This window comes from Ursus arctos, unplaced genomic scaffold, assembly GCF_023065955.2.
Source record: "Ursus arctos isolate Adak ecotype North America unplaced genomic scaffold, UrsArc2.0 scaffold_7, whole genome shotgun sequence".
Taxonomy (NCBI): Eukaryota; Metazoa; Chordata; class Mammalia; order Carnivora; family Ursidae; genus Ursus; species Ursus arctos.
The window spans coordinates 68,512,009-68,529,317 of NW_026623089.1; the positions used below are offsets into that span (position 1 = coordinate 68,512,009).

Here is a 17,309-nt window from a genome sequence, read left to right on the forward strand (position 1 = left end):
TTTTACACCAAGAAAATACTAATAGGGGTGCCCGGGTGGCTCAGTCAGTTAAGCATCTGCCTTCAGCTCAGGTCATGATCCCAGGGGGGTCCTGGGATTGAGTCCCATGTCTGGGTCCCTGCTCAGTGGGGAGTCTGCTTCCCCCTCTGCCCCTCTCCCCACTCATGCTCCTGCTCTCTCTCTCAAATAAATAAATAAAATCTTAAAAAAAAAAAAAAAAGAAAGAATGACAGAAAATACTAATAATCTCCCATTCCCAGGCCTGTTTTGTCAGTTGACTGAAAATGTCCTTTGGAACAGGTTTTCCGCTGGTCTGGGGTTAAGTGTTGCATTTAGCTGCTGTACCTCCATAGCCTCCTTCAATCTGGAACATCTCCTCAGTCATCCTTTGTCTTTTGTGACATTGGCATTTTTGAGGAATACAGTTCTACCCTAATGGGACATTGCTCTTTGGGGGCTTTTCTGTTGTTTCTGTGCGATAACCGCAGTCAGAATACTGCGTAACCCACGGCGCAGCTGTCTTGGGCATCTCGTCCGGAGGCACGTGATGTTTGCCGATGTCTGTTTTGATTACCTGAGCGAAGAATTGCCCAGTGTCTCCACTGGGCATTTACTCTTTTTCCCCTTGAAATGAATAAGCAGTGTGGGGAGACACTTTAAGACCATGCACATCCTCCCATGAAAATTTCTCCTGGTTAATTCTCATTTTTTTAACTTTATTAGATGATCTGAAAATAATTCCATGGAGGCTTTATGTGGAAAGCCAATTTAACTACTGCCTTTTGGAAACCTTTCTGTAACAAGGTGAACAGTAGTTAACAGTAAAATCGCTGTACATTTGAAGGTTGAACTAGAAGAGCAGTAACGGTGGATTTTTCCTCGTCAAAGCTGCACTTGTTTACTTCTCTCCCGTCTCCTCCTCGGTTAGACAGGAAGTCATCCCTGTTTCACTGTGGCTAAAACAGTCAACTCTCTCTCTTCTGGACAGTATGTAATAAAAGGATATCAGACCTCAAAGGTAACTAAACTTGAATCAAAGTTTAAAAATTGAGTAAGATTTTTCCTAAGCGAGAGGAATTTTTACAAGCGCAGTTACTGTAAACACCGTTAGCTGATAAGGACGTGGCAGGAGTTAGCACATTTGGGGGTGCCTGGTCCCGTCTCGCTGTGTGTGAGGAAGGGACGTGTGCTCATGCTGGGGGAGGGGCCTTCACCTGCAGGTTACATCTGCCTCCTAAAGCAGGCCTTCCTCTGTCCTGGATAAAATGATGTTGGTGATGGTAATTGTTCTGAGACCCCAAATACGTCATCTTTTTTGAGTAAATAAAATTAATACGAGTACTCCAGAAGCAGATCAGGGTCTTTGTGGCTGTGCCTCCATAGCCTCTAGAAACTGACGTGCTCCTGTTTCTCGTTGGAGAGAAAAGTAGTTTCCTTACGGTTAGATGAATTCCTTCAGTTCTTTCCTTCAGTGTCTTTGATTCTTTCCTTCAGTTTCTTTCCTTCCTCAGATTGAAAATGTGCAGGTGGTATGGCATGTGGGGGATGGAAGGGAGCTCTGACATCAGGTGCCCTTGGGTCTGACTCTCAGCTCTCACTTGGGAGCTCAGTGACTTCGTCTGAATCGGTTGTGTCCCGCATCTGTAAAACAGAGACGCGGGTACCTGCTGGACGGAGTTCCTGGCACTGAATGCGGCATTGTTGGTAAAGTGTGTGTGTCCCCAGCTGCTAGGAGGTACAAATGGGAAGGTCTAATTATCTCTGTTGCCAAGGTGAGTGAGGTGATGGGTAGAACCTTGGGAGGAGCCTCACATTGACAGTTTGCCGTGAACCTGGGGGCCAGAGCGAGCTGTAGGTCTCTCATGGAGACGCACAAGCTCAGATGTCCAGGCTGGTCCCGAGGCACTGGGATCACGAGGGGTAGTAGGTTCTCCGTCCAGTGGGCTGAGTGTCAGCCAACAGATGCTGTTTCAGTCCTGGGATAGTTCTTGGAGCCTGCGAGATACCAAGGGCGCCGTTCTGGTGCTCTATGGTCAGGCGCTCGCGTGGGTGAGCCCCAAAGAGGCCAGTTAGGACATCCAGGAGGCCTCAGCCCTAGTCTGCCGGGCCCTGGGTGGGAATCTCTGGCATTTGGGTAGGGACAGCTCCCACCCAGAGCACGCCCCAGGAGAGAAGGGCTGGGCTCCAGGGCGCGGCAGGCAGTCTAGACGGTGTGACCTCATCCCTGGGGATACACAGTCGACATGCCACCAGACTGCCAGGGGGTTCTGAAACTTTAGGCTTAGAATAAGCACACATAGAGGTCTAATTGGAGCCCTTCACTTTTAGCTCATACCTTCAGAGGGTTGAGGAACTGTGGGCTTGGCTGTGGCCACTGTTACCACTATTTGCCTTCCTGGCTTCTCAGAACATGTGGGTCTGTGGGGAAGGGCCCTAGTTCTGCCACCGACTTCTGGCAGCTGCTCCCCAGTTCTTTCCCATGACTTTTGATACCTGCTGTCCTGGATAGGCCAGCTCAGAAGCCCGTCTGCATGTCTGATATTAAAAAAAAAAAGTTAAGGCCACCAGAAATATTTATTAAGTAAATAATTCACAATAAGGCAAATGCCACTTCAGTTAGCTTTTCTCAGTTCAGTATTTTGGGTAAATGAAATTGCCTAGTTTATGCCTACCTTTTCTTTTGTGTTCTTTAAAGTGTATATGAAGATAAAAAAGTCACATAGTTTTCAGGACTCTGACATAATTGGTACACAGATATTTTGTTATTGCTCTGAGTTTAATCTTTCCAGAAAACTAACTAGCTAAGTGTAAGCAAAGTGATAAAATTATTCATAGCTTCCTTTCCGAGTGGCCGGTCAATTTTAGGACTCTCTCCCGAGGAAATATCTTCTCCCTCAGAACGAACAGAGGAGCTAAAATATGCCTTGCCCAAAGTGTTTCTCCCTGTGGATAGTCCTGTGACATGTAGGCCTGGCTGGGGAGCAGTGAGTGATGCAGGGTAGTGTCTGCTATCCCCTGCCTCGAGGTCCCCTGCAGAGAGAGTAGGTGCAGGGGAGAAGGGCCACACTCCAGATACTGTGCACACAGGGATTTTCACCTCGTGGCCCGAAGTGCTGCACGAGCTCCTTACTCCATACCTTCAGGTACGGGCTCTCCAGGGGCTCATTCTGACTTCCCCACAACCTGACCATTTTCACACCTGGACCCCAGGGCTGTCAGGCTGCGTCTTTACCAACTCAGAAGAGAATTTGGAACAACGTAAACACGATGTGTGCTCACTGGCTTTTTTGTTTCTTTGTTTCCCTCTAAAATTGCTTGAAATTATATAAAAATAAAACAATTTTGAGTGTGATAGTGGTCCTTTTTAATTTTTTAAGATTTTATTTATTTATTTATTTATTTATTTATTTATTTATTTATTTAAGAGAGAGCAAGCAGGAGCAGGGGAACGGCAGAGAGAGAGAGAATTGCAAGCAGACTTCCTGCTGCTCGCGGAGCCCGACACAGGGCTCAATCTCACAACCCTGTGATCATGACCTGAGCCGAAATCAAGAGTTGGATGCTCAGCTGACTGAGCCACCCAGGCGCCCCGATGGTGGTTCTTTTATTACATTCTTAAATGTATGGTCATGAGTTATTTAGAAAAACCAGTCTTTACAGGCTTTTCAGTGGCTTAGCATCTGATATCTGCCTCTCACTTGAGCATTAGTAACAGATTTTTCATCAAAAATCCCAGACTTATTTTTGAGATTCCTACAGTTTCTGGATGATAAAAGTCCCTACTTTTGTGCAGAGAGGATTCTATATAAATTAATGTTTGAAAGTGAGCATTTCGGGTTGTAAGAACATGACGTAAGCATATGCGTCCAGAGATCTTTGTGCAGATCGGTGAGCTCTCGTTGGTGAATGCTCTAGAGAATCCGGGGAAGGGTGGTTGGAGCCTCGCGCTTTGTGTTTGTATCTACTTGTGTGTATTTACATACGTGCCCACGTACGTACACCCAAATAAATACATGTACACGGGCTCACACACACATTCCTCATATGGTTCCTCTTTGTCTGACTTGACTGCTTTCAAGCTATCATTCTGATGTGCCGGGACAGAGTTCTGTTTGGCTTCTGGATGCTGCCCTGTGGGAAGATGACATCCCCAAGTATTCCTAGTTTCTGGAGGCAGCAGAATGCCCCAAATCCTCCTTGATAAGAGGTCGTTGGAATTCCTTGCTCTTATGGGTTCATCTGTTTTTATGCTGAGGAGCTGGTACCTGATAGCTTTTTAAATTTCTCCCAAATTTGGCATTCAGTTTTGAAGAAAAAATTTGGAAATGACAGTGACTGATTCCCCAGATGCTCGCCTTTCCTCCTGCACCCCACCAGTGGAGGGCATTAGCCGCCTCAGCTCAGCTTCGCATCACTCAATTCCAGGGGAAAGAAAAAGATGAATACGACCTTGTCCTGCCCTGAGGGGGAAATGGAGTGTGGGTGTGTGTGCACGTGCGTGCGTATACCCACACACACATGCAATTGAAAGTTAAAAGTGAAGTGCATTAGAAACACAGAAGTCTGAGTAAGTCTATAGACCGTCTCTTGGATGACGACAGTGGACTCCTTCCTGGTCTTTCTGCTAGTAAAGTGAGTGGGAAAATACGTATGTGAGATAAGTTGGCAAATAATAAGAGTACCACTTACATAAAAGTTTGAAAACCACTGCTCTAATGCTTCCCCCAAAAAACTGCCTCAGACTAGACCCCACAATCTCACGTCTGTTCCAGAAGATGCCTAACTTGTCCCTGACACCACACAGCGAGCAGCCTTTTGGGCACAACCTGTGATCCTCCGTGGCTTAGCATCTCAGCTGTTGGATAGAACCCACAGCCCTCTGTACCTTACAGGCCTCAGCCCTGACCCTCACCGGTTGCAGGTGCACCCTGCCAGCTGCTCTCTACTCTAGCTTCGGGATTCACAGTTCGAGACAAATCTAGCTGAACTTAGCCATATATTCTGAGAATGTACCGATGTCATTATTTAAGGAGTCTAGAACTGTAGTAAAAGGTACTTTGTAAATTAGCTTTAGAATTTTCAGAGTCATCATTTATACAAAGATATATAAAATGTGTTTGTCACTCAGCATTCACTGAAGAGTTACGTGTTCTGTTGTGTCCCCTGCTGTGGCAAGACTATTCAGAGTCCTATCAGCTTTCTGGGGAAGGCGTTCCAGAGAGGGCATGGTTATTAGTGATCGGTTGCTGTGTAACAAATGACCCCAAAATTGAGAAGTTTAAAACTCCGGGCTTTATCTCACACAGTGTTCCTGGGTTAGGAATCCAGGAATGGCTTAGCCGGGTGGTTTGGGCTCAGGGTCGGTCATGAGGTTGCAGTCATCCGATCCACCTCCCCACAACCGTGAGAGTGAGGACTATGGGTGCTGCTTATTTCCTGGGTGTATATAAATACAAAGCTTGGTTATTACTGGAACCGTTCTAGAAGGGTGAAAATTGCCAGGAACCTGGGTCGCTTGGGGAACTGAATTTTCTGGTTGCTGCAGTTTCCAGGGGAGTTCTTCCAGATCTGTTTGCCAGTGAGTCATCCTGTGTAGACTGAGAGGTCGTCTCCCGCCTTCCAGAGCTTAGTTGACTTAGTTGGTGAGTGACTGGGAAGTGGGATCCCGGGGCCCTTTGCTTAACATGACTTGGGTGTCTTCGTCATCTTCAGGCAGGTTCCAGCAGTGGCCCAGGGCAGAGGGTGTGTGTCATCGATGAGATTGGGAAGATGGAGCTCTTCAGTCAGCCTTTCATCCAGGCCGTTCGCCAGACGCTGTCCGCCCCGGGGACTGTAGTCCTGGGCACGATCCCAATACCCAAGGGAAAACCGCTGGCCCTCGTGGAGGAAATCAGACACAGAAACGACGTTCAGGTGTTCAGTGTGAGTACGGCTGGTCCCCTGTGCCTATAAAAATGGAGCAGGTGACCTCAAACAGCGGGGTGGCTTTGAAACGTACTTTTGCTTTGAATTACCATCCCCCCTGTCCCCCCCCACGGCTAGATACAGGTAAGTCTGATTTTCTAGGAATTTGTAGAACTTAAGTTTTGCCTGTCCTCAATGAGAAAACACACTTCCCTGTGGCCACGGTGGACAGCGCGTCCAGCTGCTAGAGAGTAGCACCGTGTGCAACAGAACGGTCGACGAGGATGGAAGTGTCCGGTCTGCTGGTTCGCACGGTAGCCATCGGCTGCCTGTGACTACTTATGTTGCCATAAAATAAAAACTTCATTTCTTCAGTCACCCTGACCACGTGGACAGCACAGCTGCAGAGCGTGTCGGGCAAGGTCGTGGGCCCGTCAGCCGGGGGTGCGGGGGACGTGAAGACTGCAGGCCCGCCCCGACCTCGCCAGTCAGACTGCGGGCATGGGCCCGGCCCGTGCTTTCACGAGCTCTCAGGTGGCTGTCTGGTGCTCGCGGGCAGGGGGGGCGTCGTGCGGGAGGGCACGTGTGAGCGAGGACCCGCTCTGTCACACCAGCCAGTGGCCGGGTCTGAGCCAGCGCGTGGGCCCCTGAGAGCGCTCTTGGCACTCGGCCCACATACGTGATTGTCTTTCCCCTTCGTCTCTCTGGGTCCTTCTTAGTCAGATAACTGTCCTGCCCTGCGCCCCCTTCATCTGTGTCCGTGAGCGAGCCGTGTTCCCGACTGAGCTCTGCCTGCCTGTCCCCTCTCCCCACCCCCAGTGCAAATGCTCACAGGCCCCGTGGGTGCCACGTGACAAGTCCGGCTGGCCAGGGGGCTCCTTCCGGGGAGCGGAGAGTGAGCCCCAGCCGCCAGGTACCACGAGCACCTTCCGTCCCTGGCTAAAATGCCACCGCGAGGCTCGCCGGGCCTGTGGGCCGTGCACGTGTCGTACCAGGGGTATCTTGCGGCGGGCAGCAGATGTTAGGGTAGAGCGGCTGGACTGGCGCAGCCCCGGGCCTGCCTTCGTGTGGTCGGTAGTAACGAGCAGCGCCCTGTGCTCGGTGGTGTGACGGACGAGACCGACCGGGTCCGCGCCCTCCGCAGCGCAGTCCACACGGGCTCGGCCACAACGGCGTCCGCCCACGACCAGCCCATAGCACGTATGGACGAGGGCACAGAAAACAAGCAGGGCGAGGTGGTCGTTGGGCTGGAGGCAGCTGGGGAGGGAGGGAGGCGCTGACCCGGGAGGTCGCTCTGAGGAGCTGCCTGGTGCACTGAGAGCCCCGCAAGGTCGTGGGCTCAGTGACGTCTTTGAAGAGTTTTTGTGGTGATTCTAGAGTTTCTGTGGAAGTGGAGGCAATGGATAGTGAGAGAGGATGAAAGACAATTTGTGTTCAGGCCAGCCGGCTCCCAGGCTGGCAGGGGGGACGTTGCTGCCATGAAACTCTGGAGACTGGATGCCCCTGCAAACCAGTGTCGTCTCCAAGTCCTAGATGGGATGGAGGGGGTGTGGCTGTTATGTCCAGGAAAAAACAGTGCATCTTAAGGTAATACCACATTTTCTCCTCTCTAAGGCTGGGAATTATTCTCCGGGCAAGGTAATCATTGCTCCTAATGATGTGTAAATAAAGTGATTAGCTTTGGGTTAATTATGTAAAAGAGAGGGGCTCACACACCCTGTTATTCTTGTCTTTCCTGTGTTCCTTTATGGCCAGTGTGAGCTTTCTGTTCCTATTTTACAAAATGAAGAATCTCATTTTCCTTATCTGCAAGTTTAGGGGTTGGATTAGATATTTCCTGGTCCTTTCCCTTTTTTATACGCACTGAGGTTATCTGACCCCTTGTTTGAGAGCATCCGGTGCGTCGAGCACTTACTGCAGAGGCGCACATGAAGCCTGGTCCCTTCCTTCGAGAGGAGTGGATGACGTGACTGTCAAAATCTGGAAGCGAGAAGGGAGAGAATTCTGTGGGGAGAGGTGAACATGGTTCTTGGGTGGGTTTTGAAGGAGGCCGTGGAGAAAAGAAGAACATTGCAGCTGAGGAAATAAGTTCTACGAAGTGGGGAGGGCCGCCTCCCCTTGCTGACAGCTGAGCATGTTAGGATGGGGAGGCGGGACTGGACTCATGGGGGAAAGGGTTCCAGAGTTGCTCCTGTGACCTAGACTTAATAGCGTTAGGTAAACAGCATTGCTTTTCAGAAAAACACCTCGGAACACTTCCTGTTCCTGGACTAGATACACTTCTCCCTATCCTCCTGTTTGGTGTCGCTGAAAACCTTGGATGTTACATAGAAAACATACGTAAGGAGACCTGAAGGGTGGAAAGAGGAAGGCACGCCGGCTAGGAAGTTCAGCCAGGGGACAACACAACACCCAACTGAAAATCCCTTGTCCTACCAGCAACCAGGAGAAGCAGCTTGAATGGAACAAACATGAGCATGTGCCAACAGCAAGATGACGGAGATGTTGGAATTCTAGGGCAGACGCTTTAAAACCGCTGTGACAAAAAAATGCTTCAGTGATCAATTGCAAACATGCTGGAAACAAATGAAAAATAGAAAGTCTGAGTTTTAGCAAAAATATGCTGAATCAAATAAACATTTTAGAACTGTCACGTACAATGACTGAATGAGAAAGTCTGGAAGGGCTCCTCGGGAGAATGGAGACAAGAGGGAACAATCAGTAAACTTGAAAATAGAACAATAGAAATTGCCCAACAAAGAGCAGACTTTTTGGAAGAAAACAAACCAAAATAGCAGAGCCTCAGGGCCTTGTGGTACTATAATAAAAGATCTAACATTCGTGTCACTGGAGGATGGTCTTGGTAATTTAGAAACTTCTATCGTGTTGCGGGTGTGGGTATCGACAGTCACATTCCTGAAAATCTGCTTCTCTTTCGGAAGTTGGGTTCATTTTTTACTGGTCTCTTCAGTGTGGCCACTGAAAAATGTTTTCAGTTTATTTCACATTTGCTTGTTGGAGCATGATTACGTTAATGCTGTAGAGACAAGAGATGAAGACCTTCGTGGATCCAAATCACTAGAAAGAGCTGTGTGCACTCTTCCCTGATTCTGGAGCCACGTGAGGAAGATGCTTATCCCTGCTGGTCACTTCCTGCCTCACACACACGCGTGCACACATACATGAGTTTGGTTGTCTTCGTGGCATTTAGAAAACACATTTCATTTGATTTCCTGTGAAATACCTGCTTGATGGAAATGCTGGAGAATGTTACCCGCTGAGGGCACAGAGGAGACAGCTGGAGACTGGAGCGCTGACTTAGATGCCAGTGTGGCCACCGGGCACTGAGCGCTTGGACTGAGGTGCTGTGCTCAGTGCTGTAGACCCACCAGGGCGCACCGACTTCACAGTACCTGCTTGGGTGTATCGTGTGGTCTTCATTTTATCAACGAAGGCTGCGTAGCGTGTCCAGGGTCGTCAGCTAGCAGGTGGCACAGCTAGGGTTCAGTCTTCCATCTGTCTGCCTCCAAAGCCGAGCGTTAGCACGGCCCTGCTGTACCGTTTCCTTTGGCGATAGGGATGATTCAGATGATTTTGCTAAAAAAATCTCAGATTCTGAGAAATTCTTTGGTTTTTCTACTTTATAAAATGTTGCTACAGCTAAAATCGACTCCACTGTCCTGAATCCAGAGTCCTTTACCTTTTTTTTTCCATAAAGCCGTTTTTATGCTTTTAATTTTTATTTGTGCATTGCAAGATCACAGGAGTAGCAGGAACTACATCCTGATTTCCTTCTGGTTTGGGAATTCTTAGACTTCTGCTTCCTCCTTCCTGCCATGGGTTTTTTTAATCAAGCAGGACATAAAGCATTTTGATCTCACCAGAAATTCGATGCTGTCCTCTGGGTCCTTGGACTCCTATAGATACAGGAGTGAGAGAAGGTCTGTTAGGCTCTGGTTCGAAAGCCTGTAGGCAGGGTGTTTGTAGAAACTGACAAGCAAGCGAATCCCAAAATTCATGTGGAGATGCAAAGGACCCAACTAAAACAATCTTGGAAAAGAAGAATGTTGGAAGACTCCTACGTCCTGACTTCAGAACTTACTGCAGTGTTCGAGACAGTGTGGTACTGGCCAAAGGCTAGACACAGATCAGTGGAAAGTCCAGGAATAAACCCTTATTACATCTAAGATCAATTGATTTTCAACAAGTGTGCCAGGACAACTTAATGAGGAAAGAATCGTTTTTTTAATAAACGGTGCTGGGAAACTGGACATCCACATGCAAAAGAGGGAAGTTGGACCCTTACATCATATACCAGAATTAACTCAAAGTAGATTCTGGGCCTAAATTTAAGGACTAAACTCTACAGCTCATTATTTTTTTAATTAATTTATTTGCGAGAGTGTGTGCGTGCAGGGAGGGGCAGAGGGAGGGGAAGAGAAGTGGAGTCCACTAAACTCTACAGCTCTTAGAAGAAAATACAGGAGTAAATCTTTGTAAACTTGGGTAAGGCGAAGTCTGACTTGATACAACACGAAAGTAATTCTTGATTTGGAAACTTTAACCTTCATGGAAAAAATAGAGCTGGAGGGATTGGATTCAGGAATAATCCTATTTTTAGGTTCAGTAAAATAAAGACACAATATGAGACAGGCTAGTAGTAACTTTTGATATGTGTTAACTTACAATAAGCGTTGTCAAATTTCTTTCCGTCATCCTGTGCTTATTAGGAACTTGTCAGGGTCCTTCCCATAGTTTCAAGGAAAAAATATGGTTTCGTTTTGCTTTCTTACGTGTAGTGTATAGGCAGTTAGGGGCCTTTTTTCCTGCCTGTTCTTGTGTCCAGATAGTCACAGCTTCCTGATGTCCTGGTGCCCAGGTTGTTGACTGAAACTCTGAGGTCGTCCCGTGGCAAGTTGGATGCGGCACAGAGCAACTTGGAAGCTTGAGATGGTTGGAGTCTTCGTAGTGTGTCTTTACCACTTGGCTATATTTCAGAGACCTCCTCAGCTTAGAATGTAATAAACATTTGCCGAGCACCCCCCCTCCCCATGTGCTGGACACAGGATGAATGAGATGCCCCGGTCCCCATGGAAGGCAGCGTCTAAGTGTCACCAAGGCACCAAGGGCCAGTGTGCCGGGCTGGGGCTCAGCTTTCACTGGGCTTCCCGTCTTTCTCTGGAGGCTGCGGTGCCGAGAGGAGGGTGGGCCAGCTTCCTTCCCGTGGTCCTCCTCACCTTGTTCTCTTCCGCGCCCAGTGCCCCTCCTGGCCAGCCTCTCAGGAAGGACTTGCTGTCACCGAATCCTGGTGGTTGACTACAAGACAGGGCTGGTGCCTGCGGGGAAGGGCCCCCGCGGGCTGGTGATGCTCTACCGTTCTCGAATTCGAGAGCTTGGCTTCGGTATATAAGGAGCGTCATAACTGAACACCGTGGACAGTTTCACGTAGACCTCTTCATCATTCTCAGAAGTCATCTTCGGGAAATCAAAGAGGGGATAGCCAAATATTAATGTAGTTTTGCATTCATTAATTTTTAACCTGGAAACATTCCCAGAATGTATCTTTTCCAGTTGCTATGTTTTCTGTGGAACCAAGGCTTGGCGAGCGTCCTCAGCGTGCAGGACGCCCCACCGCGGCCCTGGCCCCCCTGGCTCCCCGGGGTGGGGCGGGGGCTCACTCCCAGCTGGTGAAAGAGAAGAGGAATGTCTCACTTGCAGGCTGGGGCCTGAGACCAGGGTGGCCGTGTGGTCATTGTGTGCCGATGGAGAGGATGGGGCATTGCCCGGGAACGCGGGACTGTGGCTGCGTGGCACTCAGCGCGCCTCGGGGCTCCTCTTGACGCCCTCTGCAGTGCACGCCGTGAGCTCCCTCTCGTCTGCCGGCCCCGCGTCTCCGCCTTCGCAAACGTCACAGTTCTAGAGGCAGTGAGGAGATGCGAGAAGAGAAGTGGCTTCAGATGCCCTCAGCTGGGAATCCTCCCTTTGAGGCACGCAGTCAACTCACAGACGCAAGGGCGGAACCTGCTGTCGGTGCTCGTGAGGTCGGGGTGCAGGAAAGGGAGCCAGGGGCCCGTCTGCCCCCGCTGAGCCCGCCGCGTTCCCCCTTTCCTCCCTTCACAGCAGCACACTTCTCACTTCCTTGGACAGACTGCTGGGGGGGGACGGCCCCCGCCGTTGGCTGCTCAGCGCCCTCCTGTCAGGGTCCAGGTGCTCTGATCTCTACGGCCCGGCCTGCACTCCCGGACTGAGAGCCAGTTTGCTAGACTGTGTCTTCTCCCAGAGAGAAGTCAGAGCGTGCTTCGGAGGCGGGCAGGTGGATGTGGGGGAGCCACGGGGATGAAGCCCACCGTGCATCTCCTCGGCAGACGTTCATCCGGCACCGGCTCTGTGCCAGGTGGGCGGGCAGACACGGGTGGCTGTGGAGTCCGCAGCGGGCAGGCCCATCTCTCCGCTCAGGGTCCGCCCGCACTGACCACCGCTTCGCAGATGCACTCACTTCGTCTTTGCATGATCCTTTGCTTGGGTCCTTCTCAGGCATAACGGGCGTGGAAGCCTTTCCTCACCCCGCCCCGTCCCAGCTCCGATGCACCTGCAGACTTTCTGTCCCGGATCCTTGACCATCCATGTTCTCGCTGTCCATGTCGTCCCTCTGTTCTGCTCGGCTAGCTCCTTATGGAGTCCTGCCTCTGTCCCCGGCACCTTGCTCAGTTTCTGGTTGACGCCCCATCCGTGTTGAATGCGTGAATGTTGGAGGGGCGCCAGCCCGAAGGCCCTAGGGTGAAGGCAGGAGAGATGGCCCTGTCCTTACTTGGGGGATGCACCCACCATCCCAAGCCCTGGGTGGCGTCTGAACGCTTTCCTTGTACTTGTTGGGACTGCATTTCTAAAGAAAAACAAAGACGGATCACTGGGTAAAGCTCGAACAGACCCTGGTTACTCTTGTGTAAGGGTAGGAATTACAGAGCATACTCCCAGAACCCAGAGACTCGGGTTCGAGTGTGTACCGCGTCCCTAGCTGCCTCTCAGATCTCAGGATGTCCCTGCACTTCCCGGGCCTACCTTCCCCTTCCGTCGGATGTGTCCGATTGGGGGTGTGACTCACGGCTGCGGTGCGGCTGCTCTCGGTGGGCCACTCATAGGCGGCTCTCCTGGCTTCACTCAGGCGTTCCTTCTGTTCAGATCAGGTTGCCGGGGGCCGTGCCCCCTCCGCGTTTCCATCATCCTTCCCAGAGCCCCATGCAGGGCTCAGTTCACAGTTGGTCCTGGTGAAAAGCACCAGTCGCCCAATGCACTTCCACGGTCCGAGCTGTCACTTTGCAGAAGCTGGGGCTGGGATTCCACCAGACGTGCTCTCGACCTGGGCTACCTGCCTCAGTCCCGAAACCTGCCTCACCCTGTTTGGGCCTTCTGGGCTCTTCCCAGAGAATACTGCCTAGCGGAGGATTGAGGAAAAGGAGAGAACTCTGAAGCCTGCTCTCTTGCTTCTTCCCACAGGTCACCAAGGAAAACAGAAACCACCTTTTGCCAGATATTGTGACGTGTGTGCAGAGCGGCAGGAAGTGAAGGTGGTTCGTGTCCCTGCCTGTGCGCTTGCAGAAATGTGCTGGTTCCCTTGGAGCCTGATCAGGGCCCTGCCTGTCGAGGATTTATGCCTTCGGGCTTACGAAACCTTATGGGCTTTTCCAGAGAAAGCCTGACAGCTGTTTTCCATAAAATGTTTAAAAGATCAAATTAGCCTGAATGCTGGGTTGGCGGGACGAGATGAACAGTCCGCTGTGGCTTATTTATGCTGAGAGGTTTCTGTTTATTTCCTTTTGCAGTTGTGCGTATGATTTTGGTAAATTATGACATGAGAAATGGTTTTCAGAGTATTAGATGGAACCTGCCCCCATCGAAGTTTATAAGTGTGTTCCGGGGAAGGGGGAGAAGGGGTTCGCTACCTAATCAATTTTGCACGGCATGGAAATTAACCCCTCTCCAGGTGCGGCCTCAGCTCACAGGGCTGTGAGTTATTTGGTTTTTAAAAACGGTTCCTTCAGAGAAAAGCCATTTTAGGTCCTCCCCACCCATCACATTGCTTATTTGATTGCTTATTGCTTAATAAAATAAAAAGAAACTAAATGTTGCAAACCCGTGGGCCCTGGGTGGGAGGGGTGCAGAGGCTTTCGAGATGCTGACAGCGGGCAGTGCCCCGCGAGCTCGGGCCTGTGGGTTCAGATCAGAGCCCCCACTCTGGCCACATCAACTTAGACATGGCCTTATGCCGTTCTGGGCCCCGTTTCCCTTCCAGAGAAAGGGGGAAATGACTGTCGTCATAGGAAGGCATTGCACAGCAGGGAGACCCCGTCATCGGCCATCTGCATGACGCCCCCAAGAGGGCCAGGGGCGGGGGCCGTCAAGCATCACGGTGTGGAAGGATCAGGCGCGGCCGTAGCAGGGCGACTGCGGACATGCGAGAGTTCGTGAGGGTGAGAGTTGCCCTCCGGGCGGTTGACGGTGCTGCAGTGATAGACAGTACGGTGCTGTTAGGTCATTTCTGGTGAAGATCTACGAATTTCCAGGATATTTTAGCAACTAGCCTTAGCTCCAAACCCAGCTGGCATTCAGGGCAGGTGTGCCCCGTCTATCACCAAGGCCCAGTCTAGGCGTGTGGAGCCTAGACTAGGGTGTCCTGCGAGCCTGGCGCTGGGTGCACTGCCCAGGGAGCTCTTAACGTCTCTGATCCAGGGCGGCGGTCGGGAGCCTGTGACGGGCTCTTTGGTCAGGATTCTCTCCTCTGTGCTTTCCTCCAAGGGAGCCTCCTGAAGCTTGGTGTGGGTTTGCTAAGCCTTTGAGGGGTCACATCTGAAGGGCCTCCTAGACTGAACTAATCTCTTATGAAGGGTGCCTGGTCCAGTAGGGGGAAGAGGGCATCTCTGTCCCACTCTCCACGCCCGGTTGGGTTGTTCAGGGAGACCGAACTCATGATGTCCGACGGGCTGGTGTGACTTCTGTCAGGCTCCCTGGGACAAAAGGAGCACCGCACGCGGGTGCGGTCTGGGAGCCTGGCCCCTGCATCCAACCTACTCTCGTCCAACACCCCGGGTGCTGAGGAGCCCCACTCAAACGCAGGTGAGCTGAGAAAGGGGACAGGCTGGGGAAGTGTCGCCTGTGTGCCCCTGAAGACAGAGCCAGCATCCGGCCTAGTGCGGCTGGTCTGCCCTGACTGACGGGAGCCCATCAGTTGGAGCCTTTACTGGCCCCCAGGGGCGCGGGCTCCTTGGAGCTGGAGCTGTGCAGAACAGATTCGGGCGGCCCCGAGCATGCATACGGGACGGCGAGCTTCTGCAGACTCTCTAATGGTCAAGAAACATGCTGTAGCAGCAGATAGAGAGTTCGAACCAAGTCCCTGTGGCTCCAAAGCCCGTGCTCTTTCTATTCCTCCCACTGCCTTGATGTTTTCCGTCCTTCTCAGCGCATCATGTGCCCCCAGGTCTCAGTGTTGACCTTTAGCTGCGATAAACCGTAAGCAGCTATCAGCTGGAAGAGCGTGGAGCACTCGCTGTGGCAGAGTCCTTAATAATTACTGTATCACTTGGTCCAGCGGAACCATCGGGGCACGTGTGAAGGTATCCGATGCTATCCCTCTATTTTAAGAAATAAAGTCTAATAAAGGATAACGTTGTGGTCTGAATGTTTGTGTCCCCCTCGAAGTCCTATGTTGAACTCCAACCCCCGGTGTGATGGTGTTCGGTGGGGCCTTTGGGAGGGGACGCAGTCATGCAGGTGGAACCCTCAAGAGTGGAATTAATGCCCTTATGAAAGAGACCCCAGAGGGCTCTCTCCCCTCGGCCCCGTGAGGTCGCAGCGCGAAAGTGGCCGTCTGTGGACCCGGAAGCAGGCCCTCACCAGACACCGAATCTGGGGGCGCCTTGATCTTGGGCAGCCCAGCCTCCGGAACCAGGAGAAGTACGTGCTGTTCAAGCCCCCCTGGACTGTGGTATGAAACAGCATGAATTCACAAGTAAATCTGGCTCCGAGCCGCGGAAAGGATGGGCTTCTGCTGAGGTTTAAAGGAGGAAGAGGCGCCGAGGCGAGCCCCACTTGAGGCCCTCTTCTTGAGCCAGGCCAGGACCAGGAGGAGAGCTGAGCGCGGATCGTCGGCGCAGGTGCTGCTCCCCGCGCTGTGGCGCCCAGAGAGGAAGGGATGCGGCGGCAAGGACGCGCTGACATCAGCAGTTCTCATTTATTCCTGAGTTTGAAATGCCCGCTCTTCAAGCAGACCCAGACACCTAACACAGCTGGGTCTGGGCCAGACCTGAAGGAAGAAGTCCCTTGGGAAAGCACGATACGGACATGTGTACTGCCCGGTGACGAATTGAGCTGGACCAGCATGGCTGCACGGGACAGAGCAGAACGGATCTGGAGACGGAGTTTACGAAACCCTTGCCTCTTCCCCTGGAGCGGATTGTACCACCAGCCACTTCCCTCACACATTTAAAACACGATCTCTTTTTACCTCTGAATAAGCACACGCACAGGGATGGACGAGTTTTCAAATGCAGAGATGATTGTCATGTGACTGTCATGGCTGATGTACATGGTTCATTCCATTCCCAGCCCTCACGTCATCAAGCACCGGGTGGGGGGCGATGGTGGCTCAGAAAATGTGGAATGGGCCTTCTTCCTCTTTCTCTTCCTGTCTCAGAGTTCGTGAGGGTGGTGTCTGGGAAGATTGCACATGCGTGCATGCGTGTGTATGCGTGTGCACGTGCCCGCGCACCTGCGTGTCTGCACGCTGATAGCAGGTGCCGTGTCCCTGGCACACAATGACTTGGACAAAACCCCCAGGCAGTGGAGGGGGCCTAAGGGACTGAGTAAACAGGGGTCTTTGCATTGCACCCTGTACAGGCAAGGAGAAGCTGAAGCACCAAGTGATTTTAGAAAACTACTTGCCAGACAGATGGTCTCAACACACAGTGCAAAATTTAGAATCAATAATGCCAGATTAACCACGTGATTTATATAAAACCAAGCACTACAGTTTTTAGATCATTTTTAGAGGAGAAACTATTTTGTTCCGTGTCCAAATGCAAAAAATAACCCTGTGGTTGTATGCTGGCAGCTCATGAAATAGCCCCAGCGTGGGATGTCACCTTAGGACTATTTCCTTTAAATGGGGGCGAATCCAGTCGTTTACACAGCTGACTGGCTGAAGATCAGATTAACAAACTCTGTGTGTGTGTGCGGGGGGAGCACCGGGGTGCCTCAGTTGGTTAAACGTCCAACTCTTGATCTTGTGGTCATGGGATGGAGCCCCGAGTCAGGCTCCACGCTCAGCGCGGGTCTGCTTCAGACTCTCTCCCTTCCTCTCCGCCCCTCCCCACCACCCGCGCACGCGCCCTCTCAAAATAAAAACAAGGTCG

General features: G+C 51.3%; 1 protein-coding gene across 1 annotated transcript in view; it reads left to right on the top strand.

Moving 5' to 3' along the window:
• NTPCR (nucleoside-triphosphatase, cancer-related) overlaps nucleotides 1-15,560 on the top strand; it is a 30,573-nt gene extending 15,013 nt beyond the window's left edge. The window contains exons 4-5 of the mRNA XM_026504161.4: nucleotides 5,713-5,922; nucleotides 13,399-15,560. Coding sequence (XP_026359946.1) covers nucleotides 5,713-5,922; nucleotides 13,399-13,467 — 279 coding nt within the window. The 3' untranslated portion in view covers nucleotides 13,468-15,560. The remainder of the gene's footprint in view (nucleotides 1-5,712; nucleotides 5,923-13,398) is intronic.
• The last annotated feature ends 1,749 nt before the right edge of the window (nucleotides 15,561-17,309 follow it).